Below are 16,989 nucleotides of genomic sequence, written 5' to 3' on the forward strand. Positions count from 1 at the left end.
CCATGAACAAAAGGTGTTCATAACACTGAAATGTCAGCTGTCTTGCACAATTGCGTATACAGCTAGAATCTAGTCTCGCTGCTGTTCTGCGTAAGAGAAGATATCTTGCTATGCATATTGATTTCTTTGATCAACCTTCCTTCCTCTCCAAAAGATGCTATCCCCTGGGTATAGCATAGCCTGGTCTTTCCAGGTATTGCAGTGCTTCCTATTTTGGAGATATGCTCCCTTTATGCCAGCACACTGAAGTCCTAGCTGCAGGAGCAAAGAGATTAAAATGCTCTCTTCTCATTCCTCTGTCTTCTAAGGTCCTTGGAGACCACGGAAGTAAGCCACAACCCCCACAGCAGCCCCAGCAGCCATCACAGCCCCAACAGCCACCTCAGCAGCAGCCGTTTGCACCACCAGCAGGCCCACCGCCTCCCCCGCTCGCTGGGCCACCTCCGCCACACTTCCTCCACCCTCCTCCACCAGTTACTTCTGTTCCACCTCCCCTGCATCCTCCAGGTACGTGTTCACACAGCAATATATGGCAGTCGGAAGCTGCGAGTTAGGGCGTCCCAGGCTTGGAGCAAACCAAAGGTTTAATCGTTAAATGCTATGGGACAGTTGAGCAATCAGGTAACAGGTCCTTAGACCTGGCCAATCTTTGTTCAGTGTCTCCATCAGCCTATTTAACACTTGCCCTTGAATACTTGAAAAATGGCAGCTGTTCCTTGAATAAAACTCTAGGCTTTGTTTCTGTGAGAAAGCATTTGGGTGCTACCGATCCATTTGCTTTATTGATAAACATAAAGAAATGGGTTCCTTTTTATCTGTGGAGGAAGCTAAGAACACAGGAATTGCTATCCTGTGTCAGATCAGCAGGCTGTTTAGCTCAGGATCCTGTCTGGCTATGACCAATTCCAGATGTTTCAAGGGTGATGCTGGAATTGGCAATTCTGCAACAGCAGCTCTAACAAACAACTCTCCTCCTAATCCAGGTCAGTTCTTGGTTGGTTTGTGCCTTGAAATAACAAGATTTGTATCTTTCTGTGTTTGTTTCTGTGCATTTTATTATACTGATTGCCACTGCAGGATGATTCTTGCTGCTCCTAGAAGACTCTAGTGTCCAGTGCAGACATTAGAGCAATGCTTCATTTTGAAAGCAAAATATAAATAATATAAATGAGATCATTACCATGGGTTTCTAGCCTGTTGGGTGTGGTTGGTCCTCAGCATTGTCAAGTTTGTGTGCTCTTACCAATAACCAGATGGGTTTGTATTGTGCTAAGAGCACTTGGCACTTGAGGAGACGCTGTCGAGATAAGTCCTGTGTCTGCAGGAATGCCCTTTGCCCCTGCAGTTACAGACTGAGTCCTGAAACCTATTGAGACAGCAGAGGTAAAATTTCTAATTTTTTTCTACTTTGTTGTCTTGAGCACCATGCTACAGAACAGTCTCTTCTCTTCTGTGCATGTAATAACTCAGTTTCCACAAGGTTTCTTAATGCATCTGCAACATGAAGGCCAGTAGTACTCTTTCTGGGCACCAGGCAAAATAGGGCAATACTGGTGGAGAGAACAAAGAACTTTGCAACTGACAAGACCGAATGCGCACCCTCATGCGGCCTTTCCCAGGTGGCATAAGGTCGTTTTAATGTTGACCCTTTCCAATGCAAGTTTACAGACATACTGGCCATGGCCTAAGACACGCTTTTCTGTCTTCACTTCCTACTAAGTCTGCGCATCTTCTGATCCAACACGAGTTGTGTCTGTGCCCCTGTTGCTTTGGCCTCGAATAGTGCATTGAGGTTGATGTGAAGGCCACACTCTGGGCTTTCCCTGGTCCTGTAGGCAGCAGCCAGACTCTGAGAAGTCACCAGGAGCATGTCATGCAGTAACTCCTATATTTTGCACTGGCTCCAGATGCAGAAGATACAGAATAAAAAATATAGTCAAGGTTTTTAATCTGAGGGGGATTATTACTGCAGTGCTCGCTGGTGGACCATGGTAGCTTTTCCTACTGCCTTTCATTAAAATAATTGGCAAAATCAAGATAAATTGTTCACTCGTTCTTTTGGTTGTGGACCAGGGTGTCTGATTTCACCATACAGTTATGATTGACTTTTTTTTTTTAAATGTTTAAAAAAGTTTTTTAAAAAAACCAACAACAAACAAGCAAAAGGGCACACTGGCATCTGCAGCAGGTTCCCCTCTCCAGCTCCTTCAGTTGTTCTGAAGATCAATTGTTGTGTGTTGACACTTGGAAAAAGGAATTCTCCAGTATAAGAGAGCAGCAACATTTAAAATTATAATATAATAAAGGTAAAGAGATCATCATTTGGGAAAATTATATAGTTTGTAGGGTAGTTACTGCTTAACAGCACCAGTTTTTCTGCTGGTCTGTGCAAATATGTGGAATTTATTCACAGGTGTGCTTTCAGGTTTAGCTTGAGGTACAGAGTTGACATGCTTTACCTGTTGTCCTCACTTGTTTTGCTTGCTTGTTTATTTCTGTAGGTCTGCCACCACCCGGTCCTATTCCAGGTAGGTGTTAACTTGCTCTTAATAACAGCAGTGATTCTGAACACAGATGGCTCTATCTGAGCATTTGGATACATGAGATGGGATGACACCAAGACCCATTTTAGAGCACAGTTAATTTAAGGCTAAATAAACTCCAATGCAGGGTTGAACTCCAGCTGCTTATCTTATATTCTGGACCTAAATAATCTGTAGGGCTTCTTAATACTATCTTGTTTTGTCTCTGAAGACCAATCTAGAAAGTGGAGAACTTCAGATGGCAGAAGCCAATTAGATTTGAAATGGTTTAGTTCTTGTTATGGCATTTGCACAGCAGAAGTCTGAGTGACAAATCGGTGCTTTGTATAGGAATTTGGAGTGTGAGACTGAGCAGAACAAATGCCATTTCCTTCAGAAGCCTGTGCTCCCTGGTGTGCAGTAGAGATGGTGAATGCTAATAAAGAAATATAACAACCATTCTTGTGTGTAAGTTAAGAACCCCACTAATTCAGAGCTACTATAGAATTGAGTTTCCTCTAGCTGTAAATTTTTTTCTACTGGAAATTTTCCTAGTTCAGGGAAAACAAATTTAGCTGTTTCTGTAGCAGACCATTTGGAGCGATAGTTCTGACTGGATGCTGTACATCTGAAAATCCAAGGCCGATGGTGACCATGTACATGCAGTCAGGACACTGCCTTTGCGTTATACTGTATACTTGATTCATGTACTTGCAAAAGGTCTGCACCCAAAGCACTTTGGGCTTGATGTACTTGTCCTTACTATGCGTCAGACATGTTGGACTTGATTCACAGCTTTTGTGTCCATGCTTTTGTATTCATACTCTGCCCTGGGCTTCCCAAATGGAAATATGGAAAACCTACACTAGCTGGGCTGTCCCTCAGACCAAGAAAATTCCTCTGTGTGTTAAGATGTTGCTTTTCATGCTCCTCTCAATGTACAATAATATTGCAGAGCTGGGTTTTGTTGTTGTACTAGAAGGAACCCCCTCGTAGTAAGCTTGGATTTAGAAGAACTATATTGTAGTGAAACTGGATGCAAACTGATCTTGATTGTAGACATTGCAGCGCCCAGTTGCTAGTCAAGTGCATTTAGATTAAAGTTGTTTGGGAGGAGCAAGGTGGACGAAATGACCAGGCTGTTGCAAAGAACTTCCACTTCAGGTAACTGGGTTGGAAAGGGAGATGAAGGAGAATACATGTTAATTATGATAATGATGGTGATCCACCACCATTAGAGTTAGGCGTTTATAACAGTAGTGCTTTGAAGTACTCGCTCTTCATGAGCAGGTGTGATTGAAATGCTCTAGGCATTGCATTTTATTGGAAGATCTTAGGAAAAGGAGGGAGGAAAAAAAAAGCATCTGAGACATGTCCCCCAACTTGTTTGCAGCTTACATCTCCACTAGCTGAGCTGGAGACTTCAGGCTACCTCTTTTTGCAGTGCGATGCTTCTAGGGAGAAGTTCTCCTGACCCATTTTAGGTGTTCACAGTAAGAGGTGATGAATTGTCCCACAGTTCCACTGACTATGCTGGTCAATCTCCATTGACTTGAAAAGGAACCTGGAGCTGCTAGCTTCAATGTAAATGACTGCAGTTAGATGACTCCTATCCTTTGTATCAATACAGTTTGCTTCTTTTTTTGTTTGTTTGTTTAATGATAAACAGGAATTTTTATGCAAAGTTAAGCCAATGGGTGGTTAGTCTGTTCTTGTTGGCATTGGTAACTGCCTATAGAAGTAATGGTTGCTTATAGTTATGGATACAAGTTTAAGAAGTTCCCTGTAGGAGCTGTCGGCACGTCCTTCTCGTGTTCAGATTGGTCAAGGCTGAGAACTTTGGCTTCCAAGGCTTATATCACTTCTGGAAGTGCCCTTCATAAAATTCTGCTTAATTCTGCTTTCTTGAAGATAGCTGCCTTGTGGTTTTGTATAATAACTCTTCATGTGTTGGACATTGGGCCCATTTTTCAAGTGTCAGACCTTTCAGACAACTCTCTGCATTGTTGGTGCTATGTCTTCTCATGGTTTTTAAGTGTATATGTGCTCAGAAAATTGGCTTTCTTTAAAAACAAACAAAACCAGGTGAATTGTATGTTACATGCTTTGTAAGAGGCAAAGTTACTCATTTTAATCAAGGAGCAGTAAAACCTTTGCTATAGTTGCAACATGTCTGCATCCCAAGAACCAGACTTTTCTGTCTTCCACAGGACTGTAAGGGTTAATGTTTACTCTTTAATGAATCTTACATTTAAGATGAATAAGCCAAAATAGGAGGTAGTTCTTCCTTTATTTTTCTCTCCATGGCCCTACAGAACTAACATAGCTGTAGGGTTTTAATTGTGGTAGGAGATGCAACCCTGAAGGAAAATGATTCCATTTCAAACAGGGCCTTGTTTAGAGTAAAAAGATGCTTTAACTGCTTTTAACTGTAAACAGCCATGAAGTCTTGTTGCCTCACAGCAAGCTGTGAGATCTTTGTGATGACTTACGCTTCTTTGTCTAGGGTTGTTCCCGCCTCCTCTGGCACCACCACCAGCTCTCCTCATTCCAACCTTGGATGGGTAAGACCACACCTGGGCTGAGGCATCGGTACAGCTCCTCTGTAGTGAGGAAGGGTGGAGGATAGGTCTAAAACCAGTGCTGGTAATTCTTAGTCTGGTCTTGGATTGGGGGGGGGGGTGGGGTGGTGAGAGCAGAGTCCGTAGGGAATCCTCTGTACATTTACCATGATTTGTCATATTCGTGACGCAGGAAGGAGTCAATAAAATCTTGGTGTGTGCTTAGGTCTAGTGTAGAGTACTCGATAGTGTGTTATGTTACTCCAGATGTTTTCCATAAAGATTGTCCAGGTGCTTTCTAAGCACTGGTTATTTCCCAGGAAGCCTGCCTGATTTACAGAGGGGAGGGGTAAAGCAGGGCAAGCAATTGAGTTACAGCACTTTCAGAAGCTGTGGCAAAGCAACTGCACCTGTATGCATTTATGATAGTTTGCAGTGCAAAGTGAAAGGGATTCCCTGAAACCATGGGTTTCCCATGAGGATGTTCCACAGACCTTCAGAAAAATTGGGGTAAACTTGCAGCACAGACATACCTGCAAGGGGTCACTGAGTTAGTAACTTGCATCCTTTTCTCTCTCTCCAAAGCCAGCCAGCCACCTACAATAACAGGCAGCCTCCTCCATTTGGCTACAACTCTGCAGGTGAGCACTGAAGATAACAAATGGTCAGACTGCTTATATCTCTATTCTCTGGTATTGGGTAGTTTAGGCTTTTCTTAAGCTGATGGACATCATGCTTGCTTTAACTTTAGGGTCTTGCTTGTGCCCCAAACTATCCCAGTCACTAGGCACACATGCTGAGTTCGACTACATCATAAGGTGTTTGGAAAGCTGAATGTTTTGCAGCAATGGTGAATGCAATTTTGTAGTTGAGTGCTAAGCCACAGATGACCGTTTTCAATGCAGATACCCAGCAACAGAGAAGCTGCCCCCATGTGCCTCAGCAACATGTTCTTGTCCTTGTTTGCACACATACTTGCTCATGCTCACTCACACTCTCCCTTTTCCCCCACCCTCAGCTTCACATCTTCCTGAGCTTTTGAATGCCCTCCTCCCCCACTTTATCATCTTCCTTGCCTACAGGCACGTGCAGGCATCTGTCTCCTTTTGTTTTGTGATGGAAGAGGCAGTGCCAGAATTTCAGCAAATTTCATTCCCTGTTGTAGCCCTGCCAGCAACATCTGTGTCCTTTCCCATTTTCTGAGTGACCAGCACTTGGAGTGGCACCTCCTCGCTATGCTGAGCAGGCAGAATCGCCAGCAGCACCGCGCTGTCTCCTCTGCTGGAGGTGGTTGGAGGAGTGGGCAGCGTGAGGCGTTCCTGAGGAACAGGAGCCTCAAGTGCTGTCATATGTGCAGTGTTTCAGCAGCTGGTACCGCCTGGGGATATGACCTCGCTGGCCCAGCTGAGCAGGCCCCAGCAGGCCAGCGTCTGTATGGGGATGTGCTGGTGGCTCTGGGCTCATCAGGTGGCATCCTTCATTAACAGCTGGTGCCCCCAGCCCTCCCCAGCTGCCACCTCAGGTGAAAAGGTACCTAGTGAGAAGTGAGACCTTGTAAGGGTGGCCAAGAGCCTAGGGCTAACTAAACACAGCTGGCTCAGCAGCAGGAGAGGGCTGCCTCAGCGATGCAGGCACCTTTGCCCTCTAAGCCAGGGTGTCTGGGAGGGATGGATTGAAATTTTTCTCAGTGGAGACCTTATAGCATGCCCTATTGTCGTGGTTTAACCCCAGCCAGCAACTAAGCACCACACAGCCGCTCACTCACTCCCCCCCATCCAGTGGGATGGGGGAGAAAATCGGGAAAAGAAGTAAAACTCCTGGGTTGAGATAAGAACGGTTTAATAGAACAGAAAAGAAGAAACTAATAATGATAATGATAACACTAATAAAATGACAACAGTAGTAATAAAAGGATTGAAATGTACAAATGATGCGCAGGGCAATTGCTCACCACCCGCCGACCGACACCCAGCCAGTCCCCGAGCGGCGAATCCCTGCCCCCCACTTCCCAGTTCCTAAACTAGATGGGACGTCCCATGGTATGGAATACACTGTTGGCCAGTTTGGGTCAGGTGCCCTGGCTGGGCATGAGAAGCTGAAAAATCCTTGACTATAGTCTAAACACTACTGAGCAACAACTGAAAACATCAGTGTTATCAACATTCTTCACATACTGAACTCAAAACATAGCACTGTACCAGCTACTAGGAAGACAGTTAACTCTATCCCAGCTGAAACCAGGACACCTATATAGCAGGACCTATAGAGAGCAAGAGCTGGGGGAGTGCACAGCCCTTGCAGTAATGTGCTGTGTGAGGGGCTAGGGAGATTTTGCAGTGACATCTGTAAATGTGGTCTTGCTTGCATCTTCCTCAGGGAAAAGGTGTTGACATGTTTTTAGCAAACTGCTGGCAGTAAAACGGGAGAGTGAGGACAGGAGGGAGCTGGGCCATTGTCTCCTTGGATTCAGCTGTACTTCCAAAGGGTATCTTTGGGAAGGGAGGGACAGGGAGGATGCTGTTAATGCTTCAGATGAACAAGGATTCTGCACTCTCTCGCTGCAGATTCAGGTTTCATCAGCTACCCACCCATCTCCACGTCCCACACGCCCTGGGTGACGACGGTGGACAAAGGCACAAGCAGTTCCAGCAGCAGCCATTGGGAGTACTCAGGCTCGAGGCGTGAGAGGGAGCGGGAGCGGGAAAGGGAAAGGGAAAGGGAGAGAGACAGAGACCGCACTCCGACCACTAGTGAATACAACAAGTGAGTGCTCTTTTTCAGCAGCTTCTGCTCACAGCTACCCAGTTGGAAGCTCTGGCCTTGCCCTGGAGCGCAAGAAGGTGTTTGGTCAAGGGCTGGGATTGTAGATTTATACCAGTTTAATTTTCTGCAATGTCTGGGGAAGAGATACTTTGGATCAATAACTAGAGGACAAACTAGGAGCCAATGTCACTGGCTGATTTCCTGTGTCTGTTTTTTTTGTTTAAATCCAGTAGAACCAGTTACACTTGCTCTCCCACCTGTAATGTGAGGCCAGTAAATGAAATAGCCCCTCTCTGTTTACTAGGTATTTCACGGCTCAGTGTGAAACATTGGCCATAGAAGCTGCTGCTTCTTGTCTTCTAAATGCAACTGTCAGATCAAAGGAAAAACCACCAGTGCTTTGCTCAGCTCTCCTATAGAGGCTTTCAGGGCAAGGAGTGCCGTTCACCAGGAGTCAGCCATGAAATGTAAATCCTTAACCAGGCGTTTCTGGGAGCAGTGCTGGAGACAACCACCTTGGTGGAAACTGATGTGATCTCAGGTGACAGCAGTGCTGGGAGCACTTGGGAAAGGAGGCTTTCAGCCTCCCAGTGTTAATCTAGAGAGCTAAAGTGAAGGCTACGCTGCAAAGACTCTTTCTAAACCCATCACTTTTTTGTTCTGTCACAGGCAGCGTCAGTGTTTTGCAGGCCTCAGGGTCAGAAATACCAATAGTCATTCAAAACATGATCAGAATGCGCATTCCCAGCAGAGGGGTGCTGCCTGCCAGGGAACTTCCCCTCCCAGGGGGTGAGCAAACAGGACAACATTTTCCTAACCTTTTTCTTTTTTCCCCCTTTTTTTTTACCTTACAAGCTTGTGGGCACTGTGGGTGGATGGGGGAGGAACAGAACAGAAGACAAACTTGCTACAGTTTGAAGAGCTCAGACTCCCGCACTTCCTGAGCAGGTTCATGCTGCAGCCAAGTCCTGTGATCAGCACTCCTGTGCACATTGTTAGCATTTCTGGGTGCTTTGGAGCATGCTGACCTCTAAGATCGTGCTTGCCAAAGCAGGGCAAGTAGCTGTGCTCAGTGGAGTCCTTTGGAGCACTCCCAGACAATTGATACTGGACATTTGTTTGTCTAGCTTGTGAGTGTTAGGATGATGTTTCAGACTTCCTTTCTCTGAGTCTGAATATTGTTTCCCACAGTGGGACTTGTGAACCCTTTAGATTTTTGGCTTTCAGAAGCTGAATAAGGACTATGAGATGTAGAGGGGAGTGTGGGATGTATCTGAATATGGGGTACATCGTGCCCACTCCTGTATGTGGATTGAATGAGCTACCTTGAGCAGATAGTTAGGTATAGGCAGAAAGAAAGACCATGTCAGTTGTACTCGCAATTTGAGTCTTTGAACTCGTGAGGAAGCAAATTGTCCCTTAGTCTAACTCACACAAAAGAATTACAGGTTTTCTGGGACAGTAGTGTTGTGAGGTAAAATCCAGCACCAGGGGAGGCAGAATGATGAGAGGAGCACGTTTCTGTTGTTTTTGAGCAAGGTAGCTGGATGTCCTGGACATATGCCAGAAGGATTGTGAGGACAAAAGCCCTGACACATTGGCCACGTGCCTGGTGCTAAGGTACTCCCTTGGCAAATCCAGAGAACAAATTTTGTAAACTCTTTGCATTGAGAGGATAGGAAAAAGCCATGATATTCAATTGTTTGGGCTTATGAGCGATGTAATAGGCAAATGGAGAAAGTTATTTCACTGTGGTTAGAAACTGGGATTGGGTTGCAGCTTGCGTTCAATAAGCAGCAGCAACTTATTGTTGCAGGTTGTTTTTCAGGAGCATCATGAATACCTCAGCCTGTTGGTAGAGTAAGAGGTGACAGATTTTGCTGGTGAGGATGGGGTTCTACAGTCCTGTAAACATAGCTCCTGACTTTCAGGTCCACGAGTGGTGCGTTCCTCTGCCTCACTTCTCCTTTCTCTTCTTAAGTGATGATGAACGATACCGCTACTACAGCCGAGAGCGCAGCTACGACTTTGAGCGTGACTACCGCCGGAGTCGAGATCGCAGCAGGGAGCGAGAGGATCGACACCGAGAGCGCAGGCACAGAGACAAAGAGGAGAGCAGCAAGCATAAGTCTTCAAGACGGTAAGAGCTGTCTAGGGTCGAACTGGGCTGTTGATGGGAACACACCTTAGCTGTAGACAAGAAGCTTGATGTTCTTAGAGTGAACTGTCACCCTGGGTCATACTGGCTTCCTGTGACCTGCTTGCTGATGTCCTGAGACGTGGTGCCCAGGCAGAGAAAGTACTCTCGGGCATGTACCTGGGCAGGAGACAAAACTATCTGTAATAGGGAGAGGAGCCCTTGGTGTTTGTAAGTTCTCCGTAAGGCAGCTGGCAGGATGTCGAGTCACTGCCAACAAAATTGCAGCTCTGATTGACAAAGGAGAGGTTAACCTGTGCTAAACATCACGTCAGAACAGCATAGCTCCCACTGCTAAGAAGGTACACACAAAGTAAAACGCAAAACCCCAACAGAAGCATCAGCTTTCAGTATTATGTGTTCTTGTGCAGAAGAGAGGAGCTCTCTTCAGCCTGTAATCTGAAATTTCCTTTTGGAGCAGGAGGCTGAGCACTGCTTGATGAGAGCTCTGTGCCCAGTGCTTCTGATAGTGAGGTTGATGATGATCTGGACAAAGGTGAAACTTTTGGAGCAGAGCAGGATGTCCTAAAATCCCAGGTTTTCTGGAGAAAATGTATTTGCTACAGATGATCTTCCTATGAGAGCATTCTTCTAGCAAAGTTAACAGGTCTGGTCTCTGGTCTGAGGCAGTACCCAGTTGCTGTGTGAGTTTGCATCCTGGTAATGATGAGCAGACTTGCTCTTTTTTTTTTTGGTCCTTCATCTTAGTTCCTTCTTTTAGATGAAATTCATGTCAGCTCTCTAGGTAATTGCCCTTATTTTGAAATTGGTATCAGAAAAACTCCTACATAGTGACCGGAGGTAAAAGGCTGTTTACCGGAGGTAAAATGTTAAGGAGATGAATAAGTTTTCAAGCAAGGACTGATTGCTGAAGGGCTGGAAACAAAGTGATGGAAAGAAAGGCCAGGACCATAATCAAAATTGAATGCAAAGCAAATGGAAGTTGAGCTGATACCAGACTAACAAGCCAATAGCTTTAAGGGTTATTTCTCAGCTTCCTATACTCAGAACTGAAATCTAGTATTAGATCCCTGACTGCATGAACAGGATGGAATTCACCAAAGCAGTGTCAGAATCTGCTTGAGAGCTCGATTCACAGAACTGGGCTACTGCACGAGGTGGGAATGAGCTGACTTTTCCTCTGCTCCTTAAACCACACACAGGTGCCCTCTGTCTTGCTCAGAGTGGTAGGATGGGAAGTATTTGTTAACAAAAGCAAGTGGAGGAATACTTTTTGTGTAAGGCCACTTTGAGTGCATATCAGAGTCCCTGCTTGAGGCACTTTGAGATTTGAGCCTGTTTAAGGCAGTTGCAGGAAGATGAAAGGGTTTCGTTGTAGTTTCCAGTTTACTGCAAATTGTCCAGTCTGAAGGAAATCACTGACGCTTGTTTAAATATTAAAGGACAGTCACATTGTTCAAGCATAAACCACTGCCATGTTACTGTCCACAAGGTGGCTGAAGATGTGTTGAGGAGAGGCAGCAGCCTTTTTTTTTTTCCCTTTGGTTTTGGGTTTTTGGGGGTTTTTGACTGGTTTTTTTGGTTTGTTTTTGTTTTTTGTTTTTTTCATTTTAATGACTGTGAAACCATTTATTAAACAAGTCAGAAAATTACTTGAAGCCAGGAGCTTTTCAGCCAGAGCTTCGGTGGTTCAGCCAGTTAGGTGTCTCTGCTGCTAAACTGGTATTCCAGCTGTGGTAGGAATTTGTCTCTACACCTCACTCTGTTCCCACTCATGGAGCTGTGTGTCTGTACTGTGTGACCGTACGTCTTCCTGTGATAAATTTAATCTGCTTTTTCCTGTACTCTGTGCTGTGTTTTAATTCCGCCACCTTCACACTATGGTCAGCAGCTCACTTGATTTTCAGCCCGTGAGGAGAAATAATTGCACGTTTGAGAAGACTCAGAAAATCTTTTCCCAGGAGGGGCCGAGAACCAGAGTGGGCAAAACCAGAGCTCCCACCTTCCCACTTTCCCACTTTCCCAGATGGGAGACAGAGGCTGAGCTTGGTGCAGGGGGGTTGTGTCCAGCACGCTGTGCGTACGCGGTGCAGCTGGCTGTGGTCGGTGGTGCAGGGCTCAGAGGCATGCACAACCTAGTCAGAGTTAATTCCAGCTGGGATTTCTCTCACATCACAGAAATCCTGCATGAATGTCCACAACTATCCAGCTGTGTCTGGAAGACAATTCTGGGTGAGGAGATAGAGGAGTTTTAAAGCACAAAGCTAGTGAAGTGCCAGGTCATTTATGTGTAAGCAGAAATAGAAACAGGACCTGCCTCCCATTAGGAAACCTGCGTTTCTCTAGCTATGTTGATCCCTTTCTTGCCTCTAGTCCAGGGATTTCCCCAAGATGCTCAGAGGAGTGAGTGTCAAACATCTCTCAGATTTAGGATGCTTCCTTCTCTCAGCAGCCTCAGTGCTTCACATTGAAGCTTGAGATGCATCAAAATCGTTAGAGCTCCCTTAGGAGTGGGAAGGACACAGAGATGTTGCTTATAAAAACTATCCAAAAATTATTCTGACAGCAGTCTGTGTAGAATGCTGCCTGCCTAGGCCGTGTGCTGATGCAGCGTGTGGTGTAAAGCAACCACCTCCAGCGGCTTGCATAACCTGCCCTTGGTTCAGCCACATGCGATATCAGATCGTCCCAAATAAACACGATGAAGCCTTTCACTGGCACCGTGATGCCCTCAGCACTTCTGATCGGCCTCCTGGTTATTGTAGATCAAAGCGCTCCGTCCTCACGCATGCCGTAGAGTCAGTGCATTCGGGTCTCTTCTGTGGCAGAGCTGTGTTGATGCAGGCTCTGATGTAACTTTCTTCTCCCCTTTGTTCCCCACCACAGCAAGCAACATGAGAGCGAGGAGGGGGAGAGTCATCGGCGTCACAAGCACAAAAAGAACAAGCGTAGCAAAGAGGAGAAGGAGGCCAGTGAAGATGGTGCCCAGGAGGGAGAGGAGCAGGATGCCAAGGAGTAACCCAGGCCCACCGTCAGCTGTCAGGAGGAACTTACTCCTTTTGAACCAGCGTGGCATTGGTGATGCTTTGTTTTGGGGGGTTGATTATTTTTTTTCTTTCTTTCCAAGGGAAGAGAGGCTGACTCTGGGTGAGCAGTGAAGCATGTTGCAGTGGTTTGAGAGCTGAGGCTGCACATGCAGTTAAACTTTTTTTTTTTTTTTTGATACAAGACAAAATACAGCAGTACTAGTATACAAAGCACTGAGCTACTCTACTCATAAACATCCCTAGGGAGAACTTTGTTGTATCAGATCCTATGGTTTCTGATGGAAGATGGCTTCAGCTGGAACTAATGCATTTAGGTAATAGTTTTTGTTTATTTTTTTGTCATCATCATTCCTTTTTGAAAAATAGGACAGTAAGTGTGACTTGAAATTTATTGTCCAAAGAAGAGTGTGATTTAGATCCTGAGAGCCAGCTTAGAGTCTGGCCTCTAGTAGTGAAAAGTCTTATCCCCAAATAAATTTCTTTATAGCTACAAAAATATCTTCTGATCTCTCTGTGGCCAGCCGGGCAGCATGTGAGGAGGAACTGCTTTTACTGGTGGGTCACAGGGTCCTGCTTTGGTCTGATGGCTTTGAGAAGCTGTCATGTGTTTACGCAGGGTGTGCAAAGACTTCAAGCCTACCTTTTTTTTTTTAATCCATTGCAAAAATAGTTCTATCATATATTACACCTGTAAGAGGGAAATCAGTAGAAGACCCACAGTAAGAGCATGAGTCTCTCTTTTATTAGTTTTGACTAACTTTTTTTTTTAAGAGTTGAGCTAAATAGTCTAGCGCAGTAGAGAACATGAAGTTCCCATCTAGCGGTTTGCCCTCATGGGGTTGGCTTATTTCTATTTGGTTATCACCAACACTCCTGTGCAATGCATTCCTTCCCCCTAGATCTCAAAATAAATTCAGTCAAATTCCAAAGTTTGTTCGGACTTAGTATTGGTTGGGGAGGCTGGCAACAGTGATGTTTCTGGGTGGGAAGAACAGGGGAAATCAATTGTGAGGGGTTTTGGTCTGTCTAGTACTTAGGATACTGCACTTCTGTTTGTGTGAGTCCACAAGTGACTTATTTTTAAGTATCTTCCACTAGCTAGACTTGTTATTTAAAACTGTCTTAAATGTTTGCCCTAAAATCTTATGGTTCTGCAATGTTACGTATATTTTTTTGTACTGTAATCTTGCAAGTCTGATTGTCATATGAAGCTTACAACTTTAGAGACTGGAGCCAGTATAGCACTATGATAACAGTTTATATGCTATGACAGTGCATTTGATGAGTCACTAACTGCAAAACCTGTGGGGAGAAGAAAAAAGAGTGGGATTTTTGTTTGGTTAGTTTTTAATGTAGCTGTTTATACGTGCTTTGAGATCATGGGAAACGCGCATGCAGTGGGGTGGTGTGTGCACTGAACCCGAGTTAAAGGGCAGGGCTTGGAATCAGGCTTCAGAGTATTCCTCCCTCTGCAGCCACGTCAGAGTTCTGGTAGAACACCACGATTTAGGAATATGGCGTCTCTCATGCCTGTTTGGGCATCAGACGAGGGCAGCGGTGCCTTGCTGAGAGGTGAGCTGCAGGAATCCCAGCTCCTGGCACTGAGCTGGTGGAGCGAGGGGAAACCTCCTGGCGTGCTTCTCCTGGGGTCAGGGTGGCGGGTTTCAGCTGTGATTGCCCGATCGCTTTCAGGAACTTGGGATGAACTTGCTTTTATCCAGTTGTGGCGTGGTGTGGGCGGAGGAGAAATCAAAACAAAACTGGTGAGAAGGATTCGAGAGTGCTTGGTATGTGCCCCCTGGAAACACTTGCCTGCAGTGCAATGACAAATGTGCCCACTCCCCATTTCCAGAGCACAGGCTCACTTGCACAACATGGGAGTGTCAAGTGGGAGAGGGGCCAAGCATCCTTGCCTGTGCCTCCATAAAGAGCCTGTATTCTGTAATTAGGAAATCTGGTATATTTTTTTTCCAGAACATGAACTCTGGCAGCTAGCACCAAAGGAAAGGCCAGGCAGTGCCCCCCAGACCAGTCTGGGCTGGTTTTTGCCTGTCTTGAATCAGGGGAAAATGCTGGCAGTAGAGTTTTACACTAAGGTAAGTCTAGGGTTTGGCCCCAGGCAGTAGTATTTCTTCCGTTTTTGCATGCTAAGGTGTATGTGGTGCCTCTCCACAGGTGGATAGAGCTATCCTACGTCTACTCCCCTAGTCTCTTGCTCTGTTTGTGGGGGTGACAAGCTACTCAAGCTGTAAATAGGCATAATTAATGGTGACGACATCGAGTCTGCATCCCTCTGCACCTGGCTTATCGGTGGTGGCATGGGAGAGGGGATGGAGAATCTTGTATTGACGAGTCAGGGCTGCAATTTCCTCTTGCGTTTTATTTGAATGTTTTTACAGATGGACCCGAATCCTTCACTGATGTTAGCAGGCTGTGAATTTAAGGGAAATAGTTTGAAATGGTTTTATTTTAATGAAAGAAATACAGGTGAAATGTTTGCCTTTAATGTATTAGAGAATTCTAAAGGTGGGGCCTTGGAAATAATCTTTACTTGCATCAGGTAACTACTGCAGGTTTCATGGTTGTGTTTGCTGGGGGTACTGAATGGTGACTCTAATAATTCTCAGAAAAGAAGCCAGTTCTTGGACTGGTGGCATCAGTACTTGTACTGGACCAAAGCTGGAGCTGAGACATGGGCCTGTGCATTACTGAGTGCAGAATGCCCCGGGTGCCCAGTATTGCCGAGAGGGTGAACTCCGCAGCCGGAGAGGAGCACTTGCACAAGCGTTACTGTGCAAGCGTGAGCCAGCTTCATGTGGAGAGAAAGTGTAAGGCATCGTGGGGAACCTCGGGCAGGTGTTCAGCTCCTCACAGTATGAAATGGGCACAGCTTTAAGGAGGAGAGAGGCTAACTTCATTATGGTCGTGCAGCGTATAGTTAATGGCAATAATGTCTTTCTCCCAGACCATCGGAGTCAGGGATGTTTTGTGCTGCATGCACTGCAGTAGTCGAAATCACAACAAAAGCGAACCCAGCCCCCAGCCTGGATGCGCAGTTCCTGTGGGAGCAACAGCGGCAGTCGCGGCATTGCCTCTTAGTTGCTGAGCTGTGCAGCACGCCGAATCAGGGAGTTAAGCCTCATTAAATAAAGCTTTATTTATTCTCCGGGTTAGCTTTTCAGTCCAGTCAGTGCTGAGCCCCACAGGCACCAGTGGGCTGCGGCCAGTCTCACAGACAGGAGCGGGGGCACAGCTGAGGGGAAGGAGCTGTGTGGGATTTACTTTTGTTCAGGTTTTTTTTTCCCAGTCACAGCTGTAATATATTTCAGGATAGTCCAGCCCCTTTCCTAGGAGAAGCAGAAGGCAATTATGCTATTTCCTGCCTCACAAGGTCAGTTTCTTGGAGGAGTGTCTGTTGTTGAGGTGACCTATTCTGGGGGCATTAGCTGATACACTGGGAAGACAGGTTAAAAAACCACAGATAATACATGTTTTTCAGTAATAATAAAATAATTTATGAAGGCATCAAAACAAATCCAACATCTATTAACAAGCTGATCTTGGAAACAATACTTAAATTACTAGGATGTTTTGGTGAAGTTGAAGGCACCTTGCAGAAGAGTTGGAGTAATAGTAAAAATCATGCTGCCTTCTGCAGCATCCTCTTCACTTAAACCATCTGACTACCAGCGGCATGGCTTTTTCCTACTGTGCTTTATACAAGTGACATTTGGTACAAACAGTAGGAATTGCCCTCTCTCTATCTACATAAATGTTTACTGTTCCATACCAGGCACAGAGTCTGCACATTGATTGGAAAGAGACAAAAATTGCTTCAGGTTTTTCTGTTCCTTTGTGTCAGATGGAGGTCAAGTGACTAGTTTTCCACAGGCACCTTTCTGACTTTTGTGAATTATTTTACTCTCAGCAGTCAGTAG

At 45.5% G+C, this 16,989-nt stretch overlaps 1 protein-coding gene across 1 annotated transcript in view; it reads left to right on the forward strand.

The window, feature by feature from the left end:
- The window catches only part of LOC104319991 (pre-mRNA 3'-end-processing factor FIP1), a 29,218-nt gene extending 15,238 nt beyond the window's left edge, over window positions 1–13,980 (forward strand). Inside the window, 7 exon segments of the mRNA XM_069810891.1 lie at window positions 309–507; window positions 2,502–2,528; window positions 5,029–5,086; window positions 5,669–5,724; window positions 7,648–7,846; window positions 9,828–9,986; window positions 12,891–13,980. Coding sequence (XP_069666992.1) covers window positions 309–507; window positions 2,502–2,528; window positions 5,029–5,086; window positions 5,669–5,724; window positions 7,648–7,846; window positions 9,828–9,986; window positions 12,891–13,023 — 831 coding nt within the window. The 3' untranslated portion in view covers window positions 13,024–13,980.
- The last annotated feature ends 3,009 nt before the right edge of the window (window positions 13,981–16,989 follow it).

Source organism: Haliaeetus albicilla, chromosome 23, assembly GCF_947461875.1.
Source record: "Haliaeetus albicilla chromosome 23, bHalAlb1.1, whole genome shotgun sequence".
In the NCBI taxonomy this organism is placed as follows: Eukaryota; Metazoa; Chordata; class Aves; order Accipitriformes; family Accipitridae; genus Haliaeetus; species Haliaeetus albicilla.